This window comes from Pteropus medius, unplaced genomic scaffold, assembly GCF_902729225.1.
Source record: "Pteropus medius unplaced genomic scaffold, Ma_sr-lr_union100, whole genome shotgun sequence".
Taxonomy (NCBI): domain Eukaryota; kingdom Metazoa; phylum Chordata; class Mammalia; order Chiroptera; family Pteropodidae; genus Pteropus; species Pteropus medius.
Window position 1 is genome coordinate 16,019,379 of NW_024340701.1, and position 26,332 is coordinate 16,045,710.

A 26,332-nucleotide genomic window follows, 5' to 3' on the forward strand; every position below is an offset into this window, starting at 1 on the left:
TTCTAACCCTATCATCTCCTAGTAACCCTGGAAAATTCACTGAATTTTTCAGGGAATCAGATTCTTCATCTACAAGAGACGGAAGTGGATAAGTTATTTTCAAAGTCCCATCTAGCTTTAAAGTTGTATGGTTAAACTCTGTTATTTTCTCCGATCCCCTACTCATCTCCCACACATGCCCACCTTATTCTTTCTTCTGACTGATGACTTTGGGTGGTCTCTTGTAACCCTTTCAATGAGGACAAATTCTTTTACATTCCGGGTCCTGATCACAATTCCACTGATGTACAAACTGGAAGAGTGTCCAATTCTCCATTTGTTTTTCACTTAAATATTGAAAACACTCACACCCTCCAGCTTCTACACTTTGACATGAGTTTAGGAGAGTCACAGTTTAAGAGTAAACTAATATGAGGCAGCATACCTGCAATTCTTACCAAACATTCTGGTTATCTTTTCCATAAATGTACACAGGACAAATATTCAAGGCTAACAGGTACATTAGAGAATGACCTGCGAATACATATCACAAATTCACTTGTTTTGATACAACATGCAGTTAGCAGATTTTGCCCCATATTCTGCCCCTTCAAATCCTCCTAGCAGTTCTGGCTTGCACATCTAAAAGCTGTGCTGTTGTCAATGTGTGGAAAAGAAACCTGTTTTCATTTATTTGCAAAAGGAATTTTTTTTTTTGGATTACTTTCCAAGACCAAATTTGGGAAGATATTTTGACAGTTTAGCGGCCTTATAGTGATAGCAATTAAAATGTCAGTGAGTGACTTGAATTTGAAGTGCATATAAGCACCGTAAGTTGAAGTGAATTAGCAAAACGTTTATCACAGAGGTTTAGAGAAAAGAAGTTCTTATGCTGCCGCTTCAATTAAGATAGGGTTTATTTAGGGAGAAATCAAAATTGATTATTTAGGAAAGCTTTATCATCCTCCTGGGCAAATGTGGTAAGCATTCCAATTAACCGGAGTTCCTGGGGTAGGTAGTATCATGTAGAAGACTAATAAGGAACCACTAGCAAACTCTAGATGTTGAGTCAAAACATCTGGATTTCAAACCCAAATGTAATGTTTGCTAGTTATGTGACTCTGGGCAAGTCACCTACCCTTTCTAATCTGTGGTTCCTTCATCTATAAATAAGAAATAACAATATATCTCTACATGCCTTCCCCCTTCCCTCAATTAGTACGATGATATGATGGCATTCCAAGTAAAAGTATCAAAAGTAATACTTGCCACATTCTAAGAACACAATAAATGTGGGTTAAATTTCATTTTCTTTCTTTTGCTTAAATTTAATTTAAAAACACTTATTGAGTTTATACTGTATGTCAGGCACTATGTAGGGGCCCGAGGATCTAGAGCTAAATAAGTTTGAAAACTAAAAACTGACAATGCAAACAACTTCTCAAGAAATATTTATTCTTAAACATTCAGGGTAAATTCTAGAGTCGGCACACATTCTGGCCATCTGGTCTACCTTCCATACTTGCAATACTATGAGGTGAGGATAAACACTGGGAACAATGATGCAAGGGCACTAGACAACCCCTACTATATATGTGAAGGATCACATGTTCATGCTTGTGTTTTGGGAAGATTTTTCAATAAGAGATTTAAAGGAAAAAATATTTTTAAACCTTCAATTAATAGGAGCTGTGAACAGGAATGAATATTTGCATTCACAGGTCAAAAACAAATGTGGAATATGGTAGGAAACACACCTGTGCATAGGTACCAGTCATTATTAGAAAGATTGTTCATTTGTGTGGAAAACAGCTGAAGGACTCTCTCCAACCAAAGGCTGACCAGTACTACCCTGATTCTCTTATAATTTAGACATATCGCAAGAGAGCAGGGCAGTATCCTCTTGTCAGAATGTGGACATATTTCCTAGGCAAAATGCCACAATGGAACTTTATTAACTAATTTTCTTCAAATTATTTCTCCACTGTAAAGGGAACCAGATTCAGAGAGAAATAATCTAAATTTACCTTCACTTTTCCCAGGGCTCCCTAAGTTTCAGAGAAATGACTCACCAGAAGAAATGTTTGTGGACATACTTACCTGAGTCTGCATAGAAGGTTCTTGATTAGTTTTTTTTATGCCTGGTTGGGGGGTGGGTTGCTGGAAATGTGTAGTGATGGAGTTCTTTGTCATTTAAGTTTCATGGGGGCAACACACTTTACTCATCATTTCAGGAGCCAAGCTGGACTCAGAAAGAGCACGATGAAATGAGCTTATGAAAATCAAGTTCTCTCAGTCCCCATTCATCTCAGTACATTAGCAGCACTGGGTCCAGATTTGACCTTGTGTGGTTTACTCTGGATGACTGTGGCTGTAATGTATGAATCTGGCAGAACTCATGGCTTGATTTTCACTTTCATCAGCTAGAGCTCGGCTTTGCAGAAGTAAGGACAGTAAAGAAACTATGAGAATAAAATGACCACTGGGGTGCTGAAGGTCAGCACTTCAGAGTTTTCCAAATGCTTTTGTTTTCTTTCGTTTTTCTTTATAAGTTTTTTTTTTTTTTAACGGGAGCATATGTGTATTAATTTTAAATATTTTTTTTTTTCTGGACAGGTAATTAGAACTTTAATGTGCTGTCTGGTCACTTTATTATAGTCCGCTCTGCAGGGCCAAAAGGAAAAGTTCTCCTGGCATCAGCAGGTCCTCATTAGCACACAAGCAAAGCATTCACCTTTATATCTAGTGTGTGAGTACCCGACTTCATCATCTTCTAGCGGTGAGTCTCCAGATCCTACAATAAAAAAGAACAGAAACTGCAGCAAGAAAAGCCACATGATATGGATGAATATTTTGAAGCATTGCTTTGGCACAGTCCATGCAAGAGGGGCTATTAGAACGCAGAGCCAAGAGTGAAAGCTTCTGTGGCCATTCATGAAGGGATAGGGGACCTCTCAGAGTGAACCTGGCTGGGCTGAGATGGCCAGAGCCAATTAAAATGATCCTCAAACTGTTTGGGAATTGCCACATGCCAACCGAAATTCTGGACTCGGGATAGAGAGAAAGTCAACTTCACTCTGAGAAGATGCCAATATATATGAATCTCATGCCAGGGAAGACACAGTAAAAGGTGTGTGACTCAGACACGGCCCAGTTTCTCCAGCAATTAAAGAACACCCAATAGAATTGGGTGTTTATGGTACCTAAAACTTAGTCTATCTTGTGAAATAAATTTGGGTGGAGGATAAGGAGGCAAATCAAATGTCTTAATGACAAACGAAATACAAAGCTGCTTTGGTATATTTGTAGGAAATGAGGACCAAAATTGACAACCTGGATGTTTATTCAGAAACTATCACCAAGTTAAAGTAAAATCGCTTGAAAGTCTTGCTACTCTTGAAAACCACAGCCTCAGGGAGAAAGTCTGTATTTAATTTTAAAATTTAAACTCATTTGGAAGTTGGAACTGAATCGTTATAAAAATATTAGATATTGAATTCCAGTAAGTAGTAGATCCTTAATCTTTGAAACAGTACCAGGCCCCAAACTTCAAAACAGCATCTTAAATTTAGAGATCTTTCCCTCTAGACTTTCTAGTCTGCTCACCGATTGTTGAGTTGACATCATCTTGGTAATATATTTACCTACAGGGACCTACAACCATATAGACAAGGACACTATTATGGGGTTATTCAGATCTCCATACAAGATAAGCAAATGAGTAACAGTCTCTGCTCCACTTGTATGAGAGATGGTGAGTGTGGAAATTGAAAATGGGGAGATGATAGAGGCTGGGACCTGTCCATTTGGAAAAGCCCCCTCCCCCACCAACTAGAGAAGCCTCGTTCTGTATTCTGCTTGCTCCAGGTTTCTTTACCTGTTCTCTAGCCACCGAGACAGATACAAAATTACATAAACTGTTCATTATTCCATATCAAAAAGTGAACATGAAAACCTGTGTTACCCTTCAGGAAAGCAATCTAGCAATATGAATCAAAAGCCTATGTTCAAACTCCTTGATCCAGTCATTCCACTTCTGGGAATTTATCCTAAGGAAATAATAATAAATATAGAAAAAAAATTTAAACACAAAGATTTCTTTGCAATGTCATTTATAATAACAAAAGACTATAAACAGACCAAATAGTCAATGTTATGGTTAAATAATCCACAGTGCATTCATTGGATATAATGTACCTGTTAAAAATAATGTTTATAAAAAGATATAATAGCATATAAAAAACTTTTTATTATATTAAGTGAAAAATGTACTATAACAAAACTACATAAATGATGTGATGTATAAAAATGTAAAAAATCAAATTAAAAATAAACAATGCATAGAAAAAAAGTCTGATAACTGAATGTTTTTCTTCTAAATTTTCTACTAGAAACATGTATTACTTTCATAATGGAAAACAAACTATTATGCATATAACTCAAAGAAGCTTAGTTTCCAAAACTACAGTTTGAATAGATTAGAAATGTTAAAGACTCTACTGTCCCTCCCCCTCCCCCTGCCCCCCATTTCTCTTCATATTCAGAGATGAACTGGAATTCCTCTAAGAATTCTTGGATTCTCCAACTCCATATGGCATATTCCTAAGCAGCATGTGATCTGTGTCATATTAAGAGCACTCTTCTCTTCCCGCAGGTCATCCTGGCCTGGCTCTAAGCAAAGAAGACAGTTGCCATAGTTTGGGTTCTCTGGGAAGTAGCTTCTGAGATGGAGTTTAGTGCACAGGATGTTTATTAGGGATCAACAACTGTGAAAAAGATGAAAGCAGGTTTGGACAGAGGGAGAAGTCAAGCTCTGATGTCAACCCAATGGCAGCCTCTCATGTTAGGCTGAAATAGCTGGACCTCTATATCCCTGCCTCAATCAGCCATTGGATATGACCCACCTTGGGAAGGACGTGAACTTGGGTGAAGCTCTCCCAATGGCTGAGGCAATCTCTGAAGGGGCTGAAAGGTGATGGCTGTCTGAGAATAGCATTGCCAGTTGAGATAGTTTTTCCTTGAAGGAAGATTTGGTCAGTGCATCTCCATGACTATCACAAAACTCACTCTTTGAGAAATAACTTGAGATAAGTAAACTCATGAGAAGGGAAGGGACTGAGACCTACTGGAGAGATAGGGGAACCTGGAGTACACAGTCCCACTTTCCATCAGCATTCTAAGAAACATTCATCACATATTGTTTATTATAGTGAAAAATAAAGTATGACAATAGTGCAATGAGCAAACAAATTATCTTATATCAACAAGCTATTATATAGCCGCTAATCAAGTTTGGAATGGGAAATGTATATGAAATATAGCTAAGCAAAAAAGCAGATACTGGAAACTATATGCATGATGACATGAAACTGAATATATGATATTGACACTTATACATATGTCAAATTTGAAATATAAGATGGGACTACTAACACCTGCTTCGGAAGATACTGTGTAAGGATGAATGCCTGAAACTAAAGCAGCCATTTTGCAACCATGAAGTAAGTAAGACATCTCAACACTAAAGATTTTCAGCCGAGGATGGTAGAGTGCAAGGATAAAAAGAACCTGGGATCTATGATGAACTTATTGAGCTAATAAATTAACCTTTGACATCTTACCTTCATACTTCTTATTAAGTCAACAATAAATGTCCTTTCGATCGAAGCCACTGTGAGTAGCATTGTTTCTTACTTGCAGCTGAATGCATTCAAACTGATACACAAACGAATGAAAAATTTACTGCCTACTATTGATAGAAAAGTGAAAAGAAAATAAATGGATATCAGCCACCTCTTGCCCCAAATTTCCAGTTTATATTTGGCCTAAACCCATACATCAACTACTATTAAAAAATGATGACAAGTCTACAAAATGGACATCCTGAAGGATATGATAAGATCAAAGACTGATCATTTATTTTCAGCAGATTGTACTTACTAAAGTTTTCTAAAGTGTTAAAGACTTTCCACAGGGTTAAAAAAAAAGAAGGAAAGAAAAGAAGAAAAAGAAAGAGAGAGGTGACAGGGGGATTTTCTAACAAACTCTTCTTTGTTTACAAAAGGCCATCCCTTTAGAATTCTGGTTAACCATGGTTTTATTATGACCACCATTAATCAATGCTCATATGGTTTGGATTATCACTCTTTGGAAAGAATGCTTCAGTGCTTCTTCCTCAAAACTGCAAATTCTACATTGGCTCAAAAATCAGAAACTCAGAGCCATGTAGGATTCTGTCCCTCAGCCATACCTGGAGCCAATTCCATTTATAATTCTGCTCTTCTTACAGAACTTCATCTAATTCAACAGATTTTAAAAGAGCGAGCCACTCCTTTTTCCAAAGTTCAAAAAAGGGTCTTCCTGGCCTACTGAATCGTACCCTTTATTTCTGACTGTCCAGGTAGATAACATTAAGACCCCAAACTCACTCTTTAAAAAAATATCTATTATGTGTATTAGAACTATATCAAGAATTTTGATTTTAGAAGGCTACTAGATTGCTCCCTCCTTTACCCTAAAGTTTTCTCACTGTAAGGTGGGCAAGGGGGGTGGGAGGAAGCAACTGAGACCGATGGAAAATGTAGCCAATTTGCTAAAATTATATATTTCTTTATTGATTGTGATACATGATCTAAATGGGCAGATTTGCTGGTTCTGTGTTATAGTTTTAGCTTAAAGTGTCGGGTTTATTTTTTTAGTTATTTTGAAGACTGCTCTGCATTGTTAATGTTTTGTCAAAAATTTTTGGTTTTACCTTCATCATCATTATTCTAAATATAATTTCATTATTATCAGAAGTTCTATTTAATTGTAAACAGCATCATTAATTTTATACTGAAAGTCCATGGGAAAATAAAATTCACTTTGCAGTAGAGATTCTTGACCTGAGTCCCTGACCTCCTAGAGGACCAATGGAAGAACTTTGGGGAGTCCATGAACAATTTCTGCAACAGACATGCCATTTGGAGTATGGTGAATGCACTTTCCTGGAGTGGGGGGGGGGGGAAGCTGCTAAGTTTCAGTAAATTTTAATAAGGGTCCATGATCTAAAAAAATATTAAGAATGGTTTTACAGCATTCTTTATTATGAAGCATGTTAGGATATTTACTGAAGAAGTATGTAGTATCTCCTTAATATTCGACTCTTTTTAATATGGGAGAGGAGACAAATATTTTTAAAACAAAGATAAATGCTTATCTTTATTAGATCTTATTGGCTTTTTGAGATTATTACTGTCCAATGGAACTTTCTGCAATGATGGAAATGTTCTATATCTGTGCTGTCCAATATGGAAGCCAGTAGCCACAAGTGGCTATTGAGCACTTGAAATATGGCCAGTGTGACTGATGAACTGGATGTTTTTATTTAATTTTAATTAATTTAAATTTAAATAGCCACGTGTGGCTAGTAGCTACCATATTAAACAGCATAGGTTTAGACTTAATTTTTAAAAAAATTCTGTGGAGTCAATCACATCTTTGAATTGCTCAATGGTGAAAGCCATGTTTTATTTGCCTTGTATACCTAGAATATGATTCAGAATTCGTAATCGATAAATGTAGGAAGAAAAGAAAAAAATCTGCTTTAAGTTTCTTATGACACAGAATCATCTGTCCATATGTGGAATGGTTTTATCCTACTCAGTACAGCTTCAGTATATAAATTTGAACTGTGACAATACTGAAGATATGGATGTTTAGAAAATGGTATTTTGCACTAATGGAAGCCACAGATGTTTATTTGTGGGAGCCAGATGATTAAGTGCTAGCAAATGATTTGCCAAAGGGGTTACACTGCGGCTGCAGTGAAGTGAAAAGGACATTTGAATGGCTTCTGAACAAAGGTCAAATCCAGGCACTGCCAGGAAAACATAGTCTAAACACGAATTCGAGGATGTTGATTGTCATATCTTTTGTTAAATTAAGGAGGTGCCTCAGAGTACCTTCAGTCCCACCGAAGGTCTTTTAAAAATTAAGGATGTGTCTCACAGATCCTCTCAAACAACAGAAAAGAATTTATGTCTATGACATTTGTGGGTGTGGCTTTTATCTAATGGCATGAACTCTAAGAAGATTCACAGAAGAACCACAGAGTTCTTAATGAGTTATATATGCAGAAATATCACCAGCATGACTGAGGGGAACAGAGATATTACAGAACAAGGAGAAGCCTTTGAACTCCCAGAATTCTACTGTCAGGAAGCAGGCTCATAGAACTGCTTAGCTGTAAATAGGTGTCACCTTTCATGAAAATCCTGCAGGATTTATTTTCCTGAGTACCTTGTGGTACAGATTTTATCTGAGACTGTATCCCCGTTTGGCTCTTTTTTGCTTCCTTCTCTTACTTAATAGGTTTTCCCTGAGAGCAGTCCCTCAAGTCACAGGCTCTGCTTCTAGGGAACCAAGTTAAGACAGCTATTGAATCTCCCTAAAACTCAAATACCCCGGTCAGCCATGTCTCATGGGATTGCCATAAAGGTTAAATGCCATATGTATGTTTTAAAATATTTCATTAAAATAATTACTACTATACTTGGTTTGTTTTACAAGCTATTTGATGGTTCATAATCACATGTTCTACTTAATTCGGTGGGTATATATTTTAGGCTTCTACTACCTTGAGCTGCTATGTATGTAAATGAGCTTCTGGTAAAAAAATATTAAAATATGACAAAGTTTGGCCTGATACGTTTTCAAGATTTTTTTAGAGCATTAGCATAGTCAGGCATCTGAGTGCTACCAATGTTTTCTGTGTGTTTTTAAATTCCTCTGTCTAAATCATCTTCTCGTATAATTTATGACTTAGAAAAAAAATAATATCTATTAATTTTTAATTTAATAACCCCCAGGAAAAGTCACGTACTCAATCCTCTCTAGTAAAATAAACTATTGGCAAGTTTAATCTATGAATTCAGATGTTCAGATGATAAAATTTGCTTTAGGAAAATGTGACTTTAAGGCTCAAGCTATTAGTATAGTTTATCCTTTGAGGCAGGAAACCCCCTGTGGTTCTCTACTATATGCCTTCATGACCTAAAGATCTTTACAAAATGAAAACCTACAGAAAGTTACTTTATTGCTGTGAAGTATTACTACTTTCTCACATTCTGGTGGCTCTTGCTAACACATGAGTGTTCAAACATTTTGGAAGATCCCAAGGAAGGGTGGACACAGTGGTAACCCTTCTCTTCTCCATGGGTAAATTTGCAAAGGTTTCATAGCTAGAAAGTCCTAATATATGAGGAGGCATTGAAGAAGCCCAGGAGTGAGTCTCACATGTCTGACTGGCAGGCAAGACCTGCTCTGTTATATCTTGGCAAAGTTTTGAGACAGGAGAGATGTCCAGGAGCTGTGTATAAATGTCTGTGTTTGAAGGAGTAGAGCAAGGAAGACATTTTAGCTTTTCAAGGGCATCAACTTCAACTCCAAGTTGCAGACCCAGAACAAGTAAGCAGAGGGCCAGAAACTATAAATAAGACAGTCTTCCTTAGAAGCCTTACTTCTCTAAATCAGTGGCAGACTAACAGATGAAAGCTCAAGGGCAAGAAAAGGTGAAGGTGAAGAAGTACACAGAAAACCATGCCTGTTCCACGTGGAAAAAGGAATCCTGAAAGATTGATCTAAACCTTTTGCTATTAGTGGAGAATAGATTGAAGAAAATGTTTATTACCGGTGTTTTGTTTTGTTTTGTTTTGTTTTGGCAGGGGGCGGGGAGAAGGGGAGAGAATATTCACCGAAATGTTTAGATAGGACAAGTTTAAAGTACATCTCAGACATTCACCTCACCATACACCTGTCATTCCCCTTCTCTGTCATGATGCCAAGCCCCTCACATGTACCAACAATCAACTAGAGTACTGTGTTTCAAACTTTTTGACTGTATCAATTGCACTCCCTTTCACATTAAAAAATGTGCTGATGGAAAATAAATAATATATTCAGCCAAATAATAGGTCATAGTAGAATAGATTTCTTCATATGGGTCTTCATTACAAAAATTAGAAAAGCAGTGATTTGGAATATTTTGAAAATCCATAAGTAACAGCCTTGTCTAGCTAATTTAATTCTTTCTTCCCTCAAAATGAATATATCTGACTATCGGAGAAAGGCTTCCAGGGGCAGTGGTGGAGCATTTGCTTTCCCCTGATTTGTTCAGGACATAGATGTTCTATCACATGAAATGTCAAGCAGGGACAGAGTTCCCTCAACTGTTCATGGCCATCATCTCCTCCTCCTCCTCCTCCTCCTCCAACTAGTAATAAACAATTATCATGATGCATCACTCTAAACTTCACCAGGTTCTTTCATTTCCATTGCTTAAGTCCTATGTGTAATGCCATGAGGTAGGTATCATCCAGGGACTAGAATATGAAATGGGAGGTCCGTGACTCTTTGCTACCTTGTTCATGACTGTATTCTCAGCTCAGAGAATTAAGTGAATATCAGTTACAAAAAAAAAAACAATGATTGAACACTTCTGACTGTAAATCTTATGTAATTTCACAGCTACTTGTTTCTGTCTTCATGCCTTTGCATAACCAACCCAAAACGCCCTTCCCTTCCTCTCAGTCCATTTCCTGTTTTAAAAGCTATTTCAAAGCCTGGCTCCCTCTTCTAGTTTGTCTTGTCTAATCTTTAATTCTATTCACATTGATATTCTCTGTTCATATTTTTGAATTAGCACTAATCTTATACTGCTTTCAATTTTCAGAAGTCATTTCAGATGTGTGTAGGTTCTGTCTTTCCAAGTAGACATCAAACTCCTCAAGAAATATGATTGAGTTTCGTTTCTACTTACTGCCCCAGTGAAACTAACAAGGTGCCTCTCCACCGAGAGTCCCTAAAAAAGGTTCTTCCTGTCAAAACTTTAGTCTATACACTACTGAGCAGCTTGAGCAGTTTCACCAGTGTCAAAATGAGACACCCATCTGTTAGTGAAGGTTGTACTTACAGAAACAGATACTGTATTTAAGATTCAAAAAGGCTGCCCAAATAAAGCTGCTACTGGTGCATAGTTCTTGGCAGTAAATCGGTGGTATAATTTACAAAATTCTGGCACATTATGGCAAAACTGAGAAAACAGGACTTAGGAAAGAGAGGTTATTAAGAAAATAAAAATGCGGGGGTGTGTACTGAGAATGGTAGGCAGCAAGCCTTTAATTGCACAGCTGTAGAATGATATTTTAATATAGTAGGTTAAATGACAGAGAGAGAAGAAACTGTGAGAAGATACTTTCAGAAAACAGACCTTAAATGAACATGATAAGAATGTCTATAAGTGACAGACTGCAGCCTAGTCAGCTGAAACCTGCGGCTTTGTCCTTCTGGAACATTCTCCGTTTCCCTGACCTAAGGATGAAAACTTTGACTTCATTTGAAGCCTTTCATACACAATTTATTTGGCCAATTCTGCCTGTGATAGGAGGTAGAACGGTTTCTTTTCTAAGTAGTTTCTCTCTTGGATTTAGAAAGCATCCATTTTCCATTCAGTGCCCTTGAACTGACAGTCATACACTGGCTGCTGTCAGTTATTATTTTCACTTAACTTCAAGTTCTGGAGTGGGGCGGGGAGAGAGGAAGAATTGAACTGATGGTAATTCTTGTTTTCAAAATTATAATCCGTAGGCCTTGTGTAATACCTGTTGGGAGAGACTAAACCCCAATGTACAATACCTAGTGCTACCCCTTTCTAGGTGTGATGGACATCTACTGTGTTCTTCTAAATGAAATAGGACCCCTCCTTTTGTAGAACAGCATAATTCCCTATGTCACCCATGTGGTCCTAGTGGAGATGGCTTTGTCCTATCCCCTGACCATAGGAACGATCACATGGACCAAGCTGGGACAATCGGATCCTTCAGAGTATTTTTCTCTGGTGGTAAAATAAAGAAGATGTGAGCTCTATAGCTGCTAAATGACAAAGTTAAGTCTCATAAAGAGTTCTAATACAAGAGAATAAAATTGTCAGAGAAAAGCAGAGACAAACAGAGAAAGAGGGAGAGAAAGAGAGATCCTACAGTATTTGAGCCTTTGGTTTCAGCATTCCTTGGGCCCACCAGCATACCCTTGCCCTTATATAAAACAATAAAATCTCCCTTTGCCAAAGCTAGTTCAAGATGTCACTTGATGCCATCAAGAGTTCTGACTTAAACTGTAGGCCATCAATTCACATTTAAATGAAATGAATGACTAAAACATATGGCATAACATCTGGTTTGGGATAAGAAATCAGTCTTGGCATATCACCTTCAATTCCTTATTTCAAAACAATACTGTATCTCATATTTAAAACACATTAGTGTGCTCTTCAATAAATTTAATGGGACCAGCTTTATTTTTAATAAAATACATTAGATCAGAACAGGGGGAGAAAGTAAATACTTATAACATACTGTATATAGTATTGTTTCAGTAATATATGTATATTTTATGTACATTTCATTGATTCCAAAAAAGCACTTTTTTTTTTCACATTTTAATTTCTCTGAACTTGTGGTGACCTTTACAATCAATGGAATGGCCTATTTTAATTAGCATCACTCTTTTTTTTTAGTGGTATCTAAAATAATGGTGCCTCTGACAACTGATGGCATCTTAGATTTGATGACATACTGTTGTATGTATGTGTATGTTTTGGATTGTGACATAAAATATATTTCTTACTGCAGGTAGCAATCAAAAGAATTTGAAAGCAACTGTATTACACACCTTATCTGGGGATCCCAAATTGATAATCAGGCAGAGTAATCTTTGCTATACATATCAACTAAGGCATTTACCCTAGTATTTACATAATGCCTTAACACAAGGAATTGTACAAAGGGTTCCCAAAATGGCTTCTTTCTTATTAAGGGAACTCCCTGATCTTCATGGCTAAGATTCAAGTAGCAGAACAGGCAAATGGAGATAACATATTGGATCAATGGGCTTCTAGTGTTATTCAACAAATACCACATGCAGGCCCCTGCCCAAAGAGAAGCTCAGATTGGCTTATAAACTCTACCAGGATTTCAAGGCACTGATGAAAGGGGAGCCCAAGTACCTCTCATCTACAGATGGCAGTGTCCCATAGGCATATATGTAAATCACTTTCATCAGCTGTATCGTTAACTTGACTTTCCCTTGGAAGCATATTATAAATGATGATCAGACCCCTTGGGGAGTCCACAAGAACCATTTTAAGTCATGATGTAATCCAACTCTAGATGTGCCTGGGGGTGACTCAATACCCACTAAAAAGAGAGGATATCTTCCCCTCTCCAGTGCCTGCTACATCCCATATCCACTGCTACTCACCCTCATCCTGGAACGCAGCATTCAGGATCATTCTATTCCCAGTACAATTATCCTGCTAGTTGACAGTCTTGATCTGTTGACTTAGAGTCTAACAAAGAGACTAATACATATTTGAATATTTATTTATGTGTCCTGGTTTCCCTTACTGAAAAGCCTCTGGCCCAAGAATTCAAAGCTTAGAAATTCCAGATGCAAATATGAATTACAATTTTTATGTCTTGGCTGCTCTGGAGGATGCTGCAACTTGTCAATACAGGAGCCTGCAGGTATGCTGGCCTTTTCCCAGCCCCTTGCTGGGGAAAGGCCTGCAGTGACAAGCTCCCTTTGTCCTTCCTGCAGTACTTCCAGTCATCAGTAAGCCCTTCGGTCAAAGCAAGACTGTTTTCAGGGAGAGAACTGGTGGAATTGGTCAAGATCCTATTTGTAGGGATAAGGCCAAGTCTCAGAAACCATGGACCACTGAAGAAGGAAGTATAAACCTTTAAGGGAACTTCACCAAAGTTGTATCTTTCTGAGCTATTTTCCAATACCCTGATGAGTACAAGATAAGAAGGAAGCAGCCACATAAAAGGTAAGTGAAATGAAGTAGCAGTGATTCCTACAACCTTTCATCACACAGGAGCAGCTCTGTGAAGAACCACCTTATTCGGCCTTATTGGCCAAAGTAGACACCACTGAGTCCTAATGCAGGTATTTGTGGTTTGTAGGAGGAAAAAGGACATACTATTTAGTGGACAGAAACTATCCCAGGCACTGCTCTGGGTGGTTTACATAAAATATTTAATCAATGTATTCACATGAAGCCTGTCCAAAAGGAATGAAAAATGCAAACATGCTATTTTGCATCTGTTACAAAAGTTGTCAGAAATTTCATTGTTGGGCATTGATCTTCAAAAGTTTTTCTAGATGTATGGTAGTCATGTCATATTCAAAGTCTATACAGCAAGGTCAAGTTAAATCAGGTATGGGATTTTTCTCATCATTAAGGATGCATTGGGAAAGTAAGAAAGTAAGATATGGGCATTAGAGCATGAATGCAGATGTCTCCTAGAACTATCACTCTTCAATGAAATGCTGAGCAACAAATTGCAAATGAAAAATTATGGCAGGCAGTTAAGTGGGAAACATCCTAGGCAGATTTTTCCTCTCCTCCCTTGGTAAACACACACAAAAATTTTCAAATGTTAGCAAATGGCAACTCTGTTTTATTATAAAATCTTGAACAAGTGATGGGTTAGCCATCTCCACAGACAATTTTCTAGTTTGTGAATCTGAGGAGGGCAGTTTTAGGAGGTCCAAGTGTCCTTCAACTCAATCGAATTTTTAAATGTATTTAAAAATACATTTAAAAGAAAGGGAATCAATTTCAAAGTCTAGTAATTAGGACTCTATTTCAAGCAGTAAGGGAGTCTTTACAGTCTAACTGTGCTCACGTGAAAATCAACTAAAAATTCTGAACGAATTTTTTGTTTAAATTTTGAAGTCCACTTTGAGTTTGCAAGAAAGTAAGAAATACTCAAAGGCCAAAACATTTACAAAAGTGGGAACCTGGTCAGGTAAGCAGATATTGGGGCTCGCCTTTCATTTTGAGGACAACTGCCAAAACTGAGCTTTGATATCCATGGAGCAATGAGACTCAGATACAGAAGATAAACTCTAGGGACCACTCAAGAGTGGCAGTTTCAGAGACCTCCTATCTCCCCTCACCTCCCACACAGAGCTGATACGCAGAAGGTTTAACAAGCTCAGTGTATAGGGTGAACCAGAAATAAATCCATTCCTTGTATCAGGGCTACAAAGAAAAGTTCTTCTCCTATACCCAGGTACTGAATGGAAGATGAAAAAGCCTCCCATGAGAATTCATAACCACATTATTATTGCTATTATTACTGAAACCTCATTAATAATAATTAATAATAATACTAATAATAATAATAATTAAAACCACAGTGATACCAGTTCACACTCAACCAGTCTGCCAAAAATTTTAAAATCTAACAAAATCAAGTGTTGACAAGGACATTGAGCGGGGTAAACACACATTGGTGGCAAAAGTTTAAATTGGTACAACATCTTTAGTAAATGATTTGTTATCATTGAACAAAGTCAATGGTATACATGCACTGTGATCTAGCAATTCCACCCCTAGGTATTTATTCTAGAGAAATTCCTGCACATTGTTCCAGGGAAATAGACAAGAATCTTCCCAACAACACCGTTTGTAATAACATAAAACTAGCAACAACCCAAATGTACATCAAGAGTAGCATGAATAAACCATGGTATATTTACCATATAGCAATGTGAATGAACAAACTAAAACCGCATGCAACATTGTGAACAAATCTTAAGAATCTAACGTTGAGAGAGAAAAACAAGTTATAGAAAAATACATTCAGTATGAGTCTATTTATACAAAGGTCAAAAGCATGCAAAAGTAAATAATACATTGTTAGAGGTATAAACATATTCAGAAATACTATAAAGAAAGTCACAGGAATGATAAACCCAAAGTTAGGATATTTGTTACCTCTGAGGAGATAGAAGGGGTGGGATCCAGCAGGGGCTTAGGGAGGGCTTCAAGGTAACACTCATGGGTTTGTTTGTTTGTTTGTTTTGGGGGGGTAATGTTCTTTTTATTAAACTAGCTGGTATATATGGAGGTAATTTGTTGTTATTGTTCTTTTATTACATATAACATAAATATTATTTTGTTCTACTCAATGTTAAATTTGTTATTTTTTTCCAATGTTTAATTTAAATAATATTTTTTTTCAACCAGAGCAATTATAATGTAATTGATGCAAAAAAAGTTTGTTTGTTAGGTTGGTTTCTCATTTGTTTGCAATTATAAGAACTCGTTTATCCTAGAAGTTAAGAATGACTGTTTGGACCTCAACTAAAAGGCATACTTTGCCAATAAAATTAGAGAATCTTAAATCTGGAAATACTCTTGGAAGATAATCTGAAGCAGACACCAGCTTCAAGGACTGAGTTTCCCAAAGAAAACTCGAAGTCTAGAGACATAGCCACTCCAGCTTACTCTCAAGCAGCTCTCAACGTTTTACCTCTAGGATGGTCTAAAATTCTTCCTTAAGGTCCACTTAAAATCTTTCTTGCTTTTATATGTATGCCAATATCCTACCTTTGCCACTATAAATGCTCAGGACAAACTTTCTGTGTGGGTTAGATAAACCTGGGAAAGGGATGATGAGAACATATCAAGGTAGACAGAGAAGGCTTCTTGAGGCTTAGGCAACAAAACTGGGTCAAATGGAACCAAGACCTAGTCCATGAAGTCACCCAAGGAGACACTGAAATTTCCCATCTCCGCAGTGGGAAGTTGGAGTTCTGAATCTAGACTGCTCAGGGGAGAAGGACCAAGAAGTACTGGTTACCATAGCAAGATGAGAAAGAGTTTAAAGTCTAAGAGAAAACAAAAGCAGAAAGGTTTACAAATTAAATCCATAAAATATATTTTCCCAAACAGATAAGGAAAACTTAAAAAGATCAGCAATATCTAGTGTTGGTTAGATTATGGGGAAATCATTTTATATATTGCTTATAGGTGTGCAATTGAGAAGATTCTTTCTGGAAAGCAAACCAGCAATACACATGAAAAATCTTAAAAATACACATGCACCTTGATCCGGCCACTACCAGAATTCATCTTAAGGAAACAATAGAGAAGTGTACATAAACAAAGATGTTTGTTATGATGGTGTTTATACTAACACAAAGTTAAAACACTCTAATGCCCATCAAGAGGGGACTAGTTAAATAAATTGAGATATAGCTATTAAAAGTAATGATGTAAATAGTAATGAAATGATGATGGCAACAAACTAAAGCATGGGGGTGCTAATGTCTATAAATTTGAAATGTATTAAAAAACTAGATGTATTGATGAATGGATAGAGGGATTGACAGATATTCAATGAAGCATGTATAAATGTTAATTGTAGAACCTAGCTGGTATCATATGGTTGTTCACCATAGAAATGCTTTCAACTTTTCAGTGTGTTTGAAATTTTTGGCAACATTTTGCTTATATCATGAATTTTAAGTTTATAAAAAGCAAATTACCTAAAACTAGATAGAAAATAACATTATTTTAATTGTGTTAATGTTTGTATAAAACAGAACCTAGAAACATAAACACCAGTATTAAAAGTGGTTATCTCTGTGTGGTAGATTATAGGTGACTTGATTTTCCTTTTCATATTTTATGCTCTTCTACCTTTTCAGATTTTTTCAATGGCCTGGTGTTACTTTTACAATTATTTAGTAAAGTTATTTCCAAAAAAAAAAGAAAAAAAGAAAAACGTAGAGAAAAGAACTAAAGAATGTCAAGAATGGAAAGCCGGAAGTGGGTAGGTTTGGGAGTAGGGCAGAGAGTTTAAGCCCAACGCCCAGGAGAATTGTGCTGACCCTGCTGTTGCTATGAGAGCTGCCTTTCAGGACCCCAGCTCTGAACACAGTCGTGCCCCCTCTAAGGAATCTGGCAGCTTTTGAGATCACCTGCTGCTCCCACAGTCATGTGGAAGAATCACTAAATTGGGGACTAGGTGAGGGCAACATCTTGTTCATCATATTATGATGCAAACTACCCAGATTCCATATAGCTTAATATAAATGAAGAGTGTTCAAGTGACAAGAAGATAAAAGATGAATTACACCACTTGAGAATCGGTAGAAACATTAATAGATTAACAAGACTAAAACTAGATTTTCTCAACTCCTGCTGTGCTTCTGTCACCTTCACGGAGATGAACCATCATCAGACTAGAAAAATCCACACATTAGGAAGAGGGGCTTGAAACGGGAGAGTTCTGAGCCTCCAGCTGGCTGCTTTACCTAAGCTCAAATTTCCAGATCCAAGGAAACTACATCTCAGGGATTATAAGACAGTAGAGGGCAGCTGTGGAGGGCATACTGTGAAATTATTCATCATAATCACTGAAAAACTAAATGAAACCAAAGAAGTGTCAAAGACTAAGGATGGGCAAGTTTCAAACTGATAAAAATATGGAGTATGTAAACCATAAACATGGAAAACTTCAATTCTATTTTAAGCTTTATTTTAGAACATATTATTAAACAGAAAAAAAAATCGGACATATAATTTTTCAATGGTGATAATTTGGAATCCGCATTGGTTTAAAAATAACAAATTGGGCCAAATTAACCTCATTTCCTTGATTTACTCAAGAAAATGTCTTCTCTGACATAGCATAACTTGTCTGCATAAAAGCCGATATGCCTTCATCTGATATTCCTTTAACTGGACTGTAATACCTTAAGGGGTTGAAAATAATCTAAAGAAATACTAATTTGAATATGGCGTTCCCATAAACAGTGAGTTTTTAACTTTTTAAAACTACAACCCACAGTAGGAAAAAATTGTATCTTATGACTCAGCATACACATATATTTATATGACTAAAATATAAGTTTTGGAGAACAGTACTTGAGGTGTAATGTCCTCTCATATTTTCAATTCTATTCTGTTTTAGTCTTGAAAAAGCACTGGTCATGACCCAGTAAATGGATTTCACAATCCATTAGCGGGTAACACTCTCTCAGGAGGTGAGCTGCAGGGCTTTGTGTAGTTCTAGGAGTGAATGAAGGATTAACAAGAATAATGTGAAGAAAGTACACACCTGGAGAGGGCAGGATCTCAGTTTCGCTCCTCCCAAGCAGATCCTGAGATGAGAACTTGGTGTAGGAAGGTCATTTGGGAGCAAAGTGAGAAAGTAATGGAAGTGAGAAAGGAAAACGAGAGAAGTCTATAAAGATGTGCTAAGGAGCAGGCTGCTTCTGGGGGTAACCAGGACTTATTCCCATGGGAGAATCTCTGGGGAACTTGGAAGCTATGGTATTTATCTACTGACTCCTCCCCGTCCTTGGTTGAGGGCTAGCCCCAGGGATGTTAAACTCCTACTCTTGCAGAACTTTCTGCTGAGCAAGCTCCCACAGCACTGGAGAAAGCCTGCAGGCAAAGCCTCTGAGACAGGGACATCTGAGGCCAGAAGCTGTCAGCATGAGTGGGAACTGCCTACTTTGCTGCAAGGGAATGTAGAGGTGGGCTGAGTAGAGATGGGACAGGGCATCAACAGAGGCAGTTACAAATGGGCAAAACTGACAGATGAAGAAATCATCAGAGGCAGTAGCTGATTTGAAACTACAAGGAGAAATTTAATAGAGATTATAAATAAGGAGTCTTGCATTTCTCTTCCTACACTAAGCTGTATATACCCAGTATGGAGGGACCTGCCCTGGCAGACTCGGGAGACAATGGTTACGTAGTTGCCCATGTTGTGAGCGGGCAGGTGAAGCAGCTTCTAAAAAGGAGAAAGCAACAGTGACCAGCAGGAGGACAGAGACTAAACCACAGAAGGCTAGTTTATCCTGGACCAACTGCACTGGGCGTACAGGCCATTTTAGCCAATTCTTGGGGCCACACTTTGCAAATGACACAGACATGCTGGAAGATGCTAGAAAGAAAAACCAAAAAGTGACCAGCATGTGCTAGCTCAAGTAACAAGTAAATAAGTAAAACGTATAAGTAAAAAGTTTGTCAAATGAAGAAACTTTACATTTATAGTCTGAAGGAAATTAGACTTAGGAGAAATAGAATCCCTGTGCTCTTATTTCTCATGGATGAAAATACAGAGAGACTAGCTCTGTATATTGTAATTCAAGTGAAAAATAGGGACAATGTCTGGAAGTTATCCAGAGACTGGCTTCGGCCCAATGTGAGGCAGGATTTTCTAAGGCTTTGAGACCATCTTGAGACACCATCAAAGCTCATGGAGCCTGGAAGTGTTCCCACAAGGCTGGCAAATGCTGACAAGGGAAGTATGATGGGAGCTTTCTGCACTGGGGAGGAAGGTGGGGAGCTCTAAGGTCCTTTCCAAGGTTAAGATTCTGTAGTTCTGAGAAATTATAATACCAAACAATGTCTCACACACAGACCCAGATTGACTTTTATGTCACTGAAAAGCAACCTTTGGAGAGGAAGGGATGAAAGAAGACTCTAAAAATAAGAAATAGAAATGATAAAAAAAAAAAAAGAAAGAAAAGAAATATGATTAACACCTACAAAAGATCATTTTGTCAGCCCTAGGGAAGAAGGAAGGATCTACGGCTTTCAATACACTGTTGTTTACAAACTTAGGCCCCTGTCCCTTCCCCTGCTGTAAAAGAAAGGTGGGGAGAGAGGAGAGAGAGAAGCCTTAGAGAATACTCATTCCACATGTCTCATATTAAAAGTAAAAAGAGGAAAACAAGAGGTTTCGGTATTGTCACTTAGAAAATACGCTACAGATACTCTCGCACATATTGTTGGAGCCTTGGAGCACAGACGTGCAGGAAAATATAAATCCAGATGTGCCTGGCTTGTTAGAAGCATGCATAGCAAATATTAAACAAGCAAGTACCCTGAGTTGGGGGCCAAGATCAGGCATAATTATCACTATGATTTTCGGCTGTGGCAAATGCCTCTTTTTAAGTAGGATTCGTCAGCACTGATGGTACAAAGATTATGCAGGCGCCAGGAAGCAAAAGTACCCTGGAGAGTAGAATAAAAGAACTTTTAAGAGGAAAATGAATTTTTAAGATGGATGAGAGAGGTGACTTGTTGCATAATAAAAGGCATTAGTAGAATATTAAGTTCTGAGGCCGCAGCAAAAAAATCAGAAGTCATACCATATGCCACCTGTCTCTTCTTCTGCACTTTTCCCAATCTGTCCACCACCAGTCATTCCTCTTCTGTACACCTTTTCTAAATGTTTCATTTAAAGATAAGTGCACAGTTCAATGAATTGTTACAACTGAACACACCCATGTAAAAGCACTCAGATCAAGAAATGAAACATGACCAGAATCACGCCACCATTTTAGCTTCTAACACCATCATAAGTTGATTTTCTTTCAAATACTTAAAAGCTGTAGAAAGAAAGTTGTGAGCAGGTTAAAAATTCGGTGTGGCATCCTCAGAGGTGAGGTTCTGTGAATAGCACAGTGTCTTTTTAGAAGAGTAGAACAATGGAGTGGGTACTAGGAAGGCTCATCCAGCTCTGCTACCATCTACCTATGTGACTGTGGTCAGCCCCACCATCTCTCAGAGCTTCCGTTTCCTCCTGTTTAAACATGGAGTTGGTGTATTCTATTGAAGATTTTAAAATTGAGACACCAGGCATTGTATCAGAGGGAAAGACTTGATTTCAAGATTATGAACAAAAGGACACAGATGAGGAGAAAGATGGGACTGATAAATTGAGACTGGCTAGAGAAAAGGACAGAAGGTTCCAGATACCAGTGTTGGGTGCTCCGGTTTAAAACCAGCATGGTTCTAATTTTAGACATTAATCCAGATTTATATTTCTGCAGTGCTTTTATAAACTAATAATGAATTACATGTCTACACTGTTGGCTCACATGACTTCAAAAGATCCTACTAGATTGGGGGATTTGGCTTCATTGATGTTTTAAACAGAGCTTGGATGTTAACACAAACATTTTCCAAGCCTCAGCTATCACTGGATTTAAGCCGCAGTCAATTTCAGAGGTCTGCTCAAAATAAGGATATGTGGCTGGTTTATCTGTGAGTTGAAATAGCTTGTGTGGAGTAGGAAGCTGAGCTAATCACCTGAGTTAGGGCCACCTAGTACATGACCTAGTACCACACAGTTCCTCATGGTTCATCCCTTTATAGATAAGTAGATATAATTTCACTTATGTTTTGAAGCAGTTTAATGAGTTTGATGATGATACCTATGCAGGTGCCAAAACAAAAGCAACTAATTGAAAAGTTTACCAGAAGCCTCATCTGCATGAAATATCATGTTTTACTGAATCTCTCCTAATTTCAATTCTACAGTTTCCATTTCTCAGACTACAGACAGGATTGTTCATTCACTACTCAGATGAGCTATCTAATACAGCAAAAGCAGGACATAGAGTATTTGATGCATAATCATTTGGCATGGTCATGATCCTTTAATTTTTAACATATTTGCTGGCATTATCTCATGAAAAAAAAAAAAGGCTTTGGATGGAATGAGTTACTTAAAGGAACAAAAGTAAGTTATACCTGTGTTGGATGCAGATATATTATCCTTTTGTAGTTACAGAGTGATTCCATAAGATCAGTATTCTCCACTTTTAAAATAATTCTTCCTTTTCTTTTCTCACCCTAGTAGGCATATCTTTGGAAAGCAGAAAGTGTTTTCCAATAATGAGCATTCCAATCATTTCTGTTAATTGTAATATTTATAAAGCCTCATGCAAAAGAATTTTTACCATTTGCAACAAAGTCAAGTCAAAAATTCTTTATTAAGGTCTAATAATATACTTGGCACTACAGTCAAGAAAATGTAGGAAAGAAAGAAAAGAATAAACAAAAGAGAAAAAGAAAGAAGGGAGGATGGAAATCACCTATTTGATCACCATGTAAAAGATCAGGTAACATTAAAAATACAAGCCACGAGATTCTAGTTCTAGGTAAAATGCAGTAATCACATTGCACCTTGTCTTTCCTACTGAGTGCAACTAAAAACCCTGAACATAGTATTGAGAGCTATTTGAGGATGCTGAAAAGTAAACATTAGCAGACAAACTGGAGAAGAATTTAAAGTACCACCAAATTGATGGTAACTTTTCCCTGGGCTGAACTCAAGTCAGCCACAACCCAGGAGCAGACACTGGATTCAGAGTTCCAGAAGCAGCCCTCTAGCTCCTGCTCAAAGAGTGGGAAAGGGGGCTCCTAATGTTCAGAGAAAGTGAGGGAAATCCTCTAGTTTTTTTCTGTTTGTTTATTTGTTTTCTTTGTTCTTTTGTGCCCTAGTCCTCAGGTAGTTTTATGGTATCAATGGACAGGAATGACAGCAGTGGCTGCTATAGCAGTAGCAGCAGAAGCCTTGACAATATCTAAAACTCTAGATAAGGGGAAACTTTCTGTTTGGAGAAGTTGTGGTCTCAAGAAGGTGAGGAGAGCACTCATGGCTTTTTGTCCTTCTTTGTATGTCCCTTGCTTGGCTAATGTTTTTCAGGTTTTTTTTCCTCTATTGTTCAGGGACCTGTGGGACAAGAACAAAAGGTCCAACATAACATTCAAAGCATGAGAGTTCAAGAAGGAGAGGAGAAAGAGTGCAGTGGGATGCAGCTAAAGTTGTGCTTAGAGGGAAATTTATAGCATTGGACACTTATATTAGAAAAGAGGAAAGGACTCAAAACAAGAATCTAAGCTCTCACCCTAAGAAATAGATAAAAAACAAAATAAAGCCAAGGAGAGAAGGACATAATAACGGTAAAAGCAAAAATCAATGAAACAACACAATAGGGAAAATCAATAAAACCAAAAGCTGGCTATTTGAAAATATTCATATAACTGATACAAATCTAGCAAGACTGACAAAGAAAAACAAGAAGAAGAAATAAATTACCAATATCAGGAACAAAGCAGGGGATATCACTTCAGATACTATGTACAACTCTACACATAACTATGACAACTCAGACGAACTAGACCAATTCTTCAAAAATCACAAAGTTGGTACGAAAACTCACCCAGGATGAAATCAATAACCTGAATAGACCCATAAATATTAAAGAAATTAAATTTGTAGTTCAAAAATCCAGGCCCAGATGATTTCACTGGTGAATTCTACCAAATATTTAAAGAAATAACACCAACTCGAAAGACTCTCTTCTAGAAAGTAGAGGTGGAAGGAACACATCCTAATTCATCTTATGAGGCTAGCATTACTCTGATGCCAAAATCAGATAAAGAAATTATAAGGAAATAAAACTATAGGACAATATCTGTCATGAACATAGAGGCAAAAGTCCCCTAATATATTACCAGATAACACTCAGCAACACGTAAAAAGAATAAGATACCAACATCAAGTGGCACATATCCTGGGAATGTAAGGCAGGCTTACTAGTTAAAAAAAAAAAATCAATCAATAAAAAAAAATCAATCAATGTAATCTACCATATTAACAGACTAAAGAAGAAAATTCACATGATCATATCAATTCATACCAAAAAAACATTTGACAAAATTTAACAACTATTCATGACATAAATTCACAGCAAACTAGGATGAGAAGAGAACTTCCTTAACTTAATGAAGAGGATCTACAAAAAGCCTATTGTTAACATATTTCATAGTGAAAGACTGACTGAGTTCTCCCTATGATTGGGAATAATGCAAAAATGTTCACTTTCATCACTCTTATTCAACATTATCTAGCAGTCCTAGCTAGTACAATAAGACAAAAAAACGGCATGAAAATTGTAAAGGAAGAAGTAAAGCTATCCTTATTCACAGATGTTATGATTATCTATGTAGAAAATCCAAAAGAATCTTTGAAATAACTCCTAAGGTTAGCAAGGTTTCAAGATACAAACTCAAAACACAAAAATTACTTGTATTTCTATATGCTAGAGAAGAACCATTAGCAAACATTAAAAACCTACCATTTCCAATAGCTCCACAAAATGAAATACTTAAGTATAAATCTAATGAAACATGTACCAAAAAACTCCAAAATGTTGATGAAAGAAATAAAAAATGACGCAAATAAATGAAGAGATATATCATGTTTGTGGATTAGAGATGTAAAATGGTAAAGATGCCAACTCGCCCTAAATTGATCAATAGATTTAAATAGTTACAATCAGAATCCCAGCAGGCTTTTTTGGTAGTTGTAAGCAAGCTTAGTTTAAATTTTATATGGACACTATAGCCAAAGCGATTTTGGAAAAGAGGAATAAAGTTGGAGGAAGCATACTACCCAATTTTAATTATTTACAAAACTATAGTAATCAAAATAATGGGGTATTGGTGAAGGCATAGACACATAGGTCAATGGATCAGAATAAAACACAGAAACAGGCCTTCCAAAAAAACCTGCCAATTAATATCTGAAAATAAGTGGTAATTCAGTGGAGTTTATTGTATGTCAAGTATACCTAAATGAAACTGTTTTAAAAAAAAACACACACAAACAATCCCTGTGTGTTCCTCTCAGTTTTTTTTTTTTAATTTCAGAAATTTCAGGAATGTTAAATGCATGAAGAGGGGCCTTTGGGATTCGCAGAAATGGAAAATTATTTGGGACACTACAGCTGTTCATCCAAAGTTCTTTTTTCCAAATTTAGAAGCTAGATGAAAAATGTTCTGTTACTTATTCGTCATGTAATCAGTGTCCTTATTAAGTATTCAGCACTGAATTTAACATTAGGTCCTGGAGAAAAAAATAATCTATGAGAATACCAAATCATATATTTTAGACTTTACCATTAATTACAAATGAATTCAAAGAAAAAAAATCAAGGTCAAAGTAAATCTTTGATATTGATAGTACCAAAGAACACTAAAGCCCTTTGCTATGGGGCACAAATGATACAAGTTCCTTGAACTGAAAGGACATTAGGACACTTGAGGGCAGAAGAAGTAGGCAGGGAGTTTTTTTTTTTTTTAATGGAACCTTAAAAACCAAACTGGCTTGGAAAATCATAGTAGGAGACACCCACGTCCACTTGCACTTACAGTAAATGATCTGCCTCAAATTGCTAGTGGCCAGTGGTTACCTAAAGTCATAGCTAGCAATTTGTGGGTGTCTGTCAATAAAGTCCAGTGAGGGAGACAGAGAAAATGGCTAGTCAGCCCTCTACAAGAAAGAGAAATGTGTTCAAGTTGTTTTGGGGGCAGTTATAACCATATCTTATACATTACAAATCACTTTCCTAGGAGAGCAGGTGGCATTTGGCATTTGGCAGACGAAAGCAGAAGTTGACCAAGTTCATCCAACTTAGTAGGTGGATAATGATGTTGAGCATCTTGTCTAACTCAGGCTCACAAAGATTTTCTCCCAGATTATCACCAAAAAAACCTTTATAATTACAGGCTTTATATTTAGGTCTATGATCGATTTTGAATGACCTTTTCTTTAATAAAAGTCTTTTCTTTTGATGAAAATAAGAGAGAGAAGTGTGAAAGAGTAAAGGAAGGAGGTGGTGCTAGTACCAGTAAGCAGTGGGA

At 37.0% G+C, this 26,332-nt stretch overlaps 1 protein-coding gene across 2 annotated transcripts in view; it reads right to left on the reverse strand.

The window, feature by feature from the left end:
- Positions 1-2,831, reverse strand: part of SRPX (sushi repeat containing protein X-linked) — a 36,518-nt gene extending 33,687 nt beyond the window's left edge. For both annotated transcript variants that reach the window (XM_039888178.1, XM_039888176.1), the window contains exon 1: positions 2,714-2,831. In XM_039888178.1, coding sequence (XP_039744112.1) covers positions 2,714-2,816 — 103 coding nt within the window. In that variant the 5' untranslated portion in view covers positions 2,817-2,831. The remainder of the gene's footprint in view (positions 1-2,713) is intronic.
- Between the last annotated feature and the right edge of the window lie 23,501 nt (positions 2,832-26,332).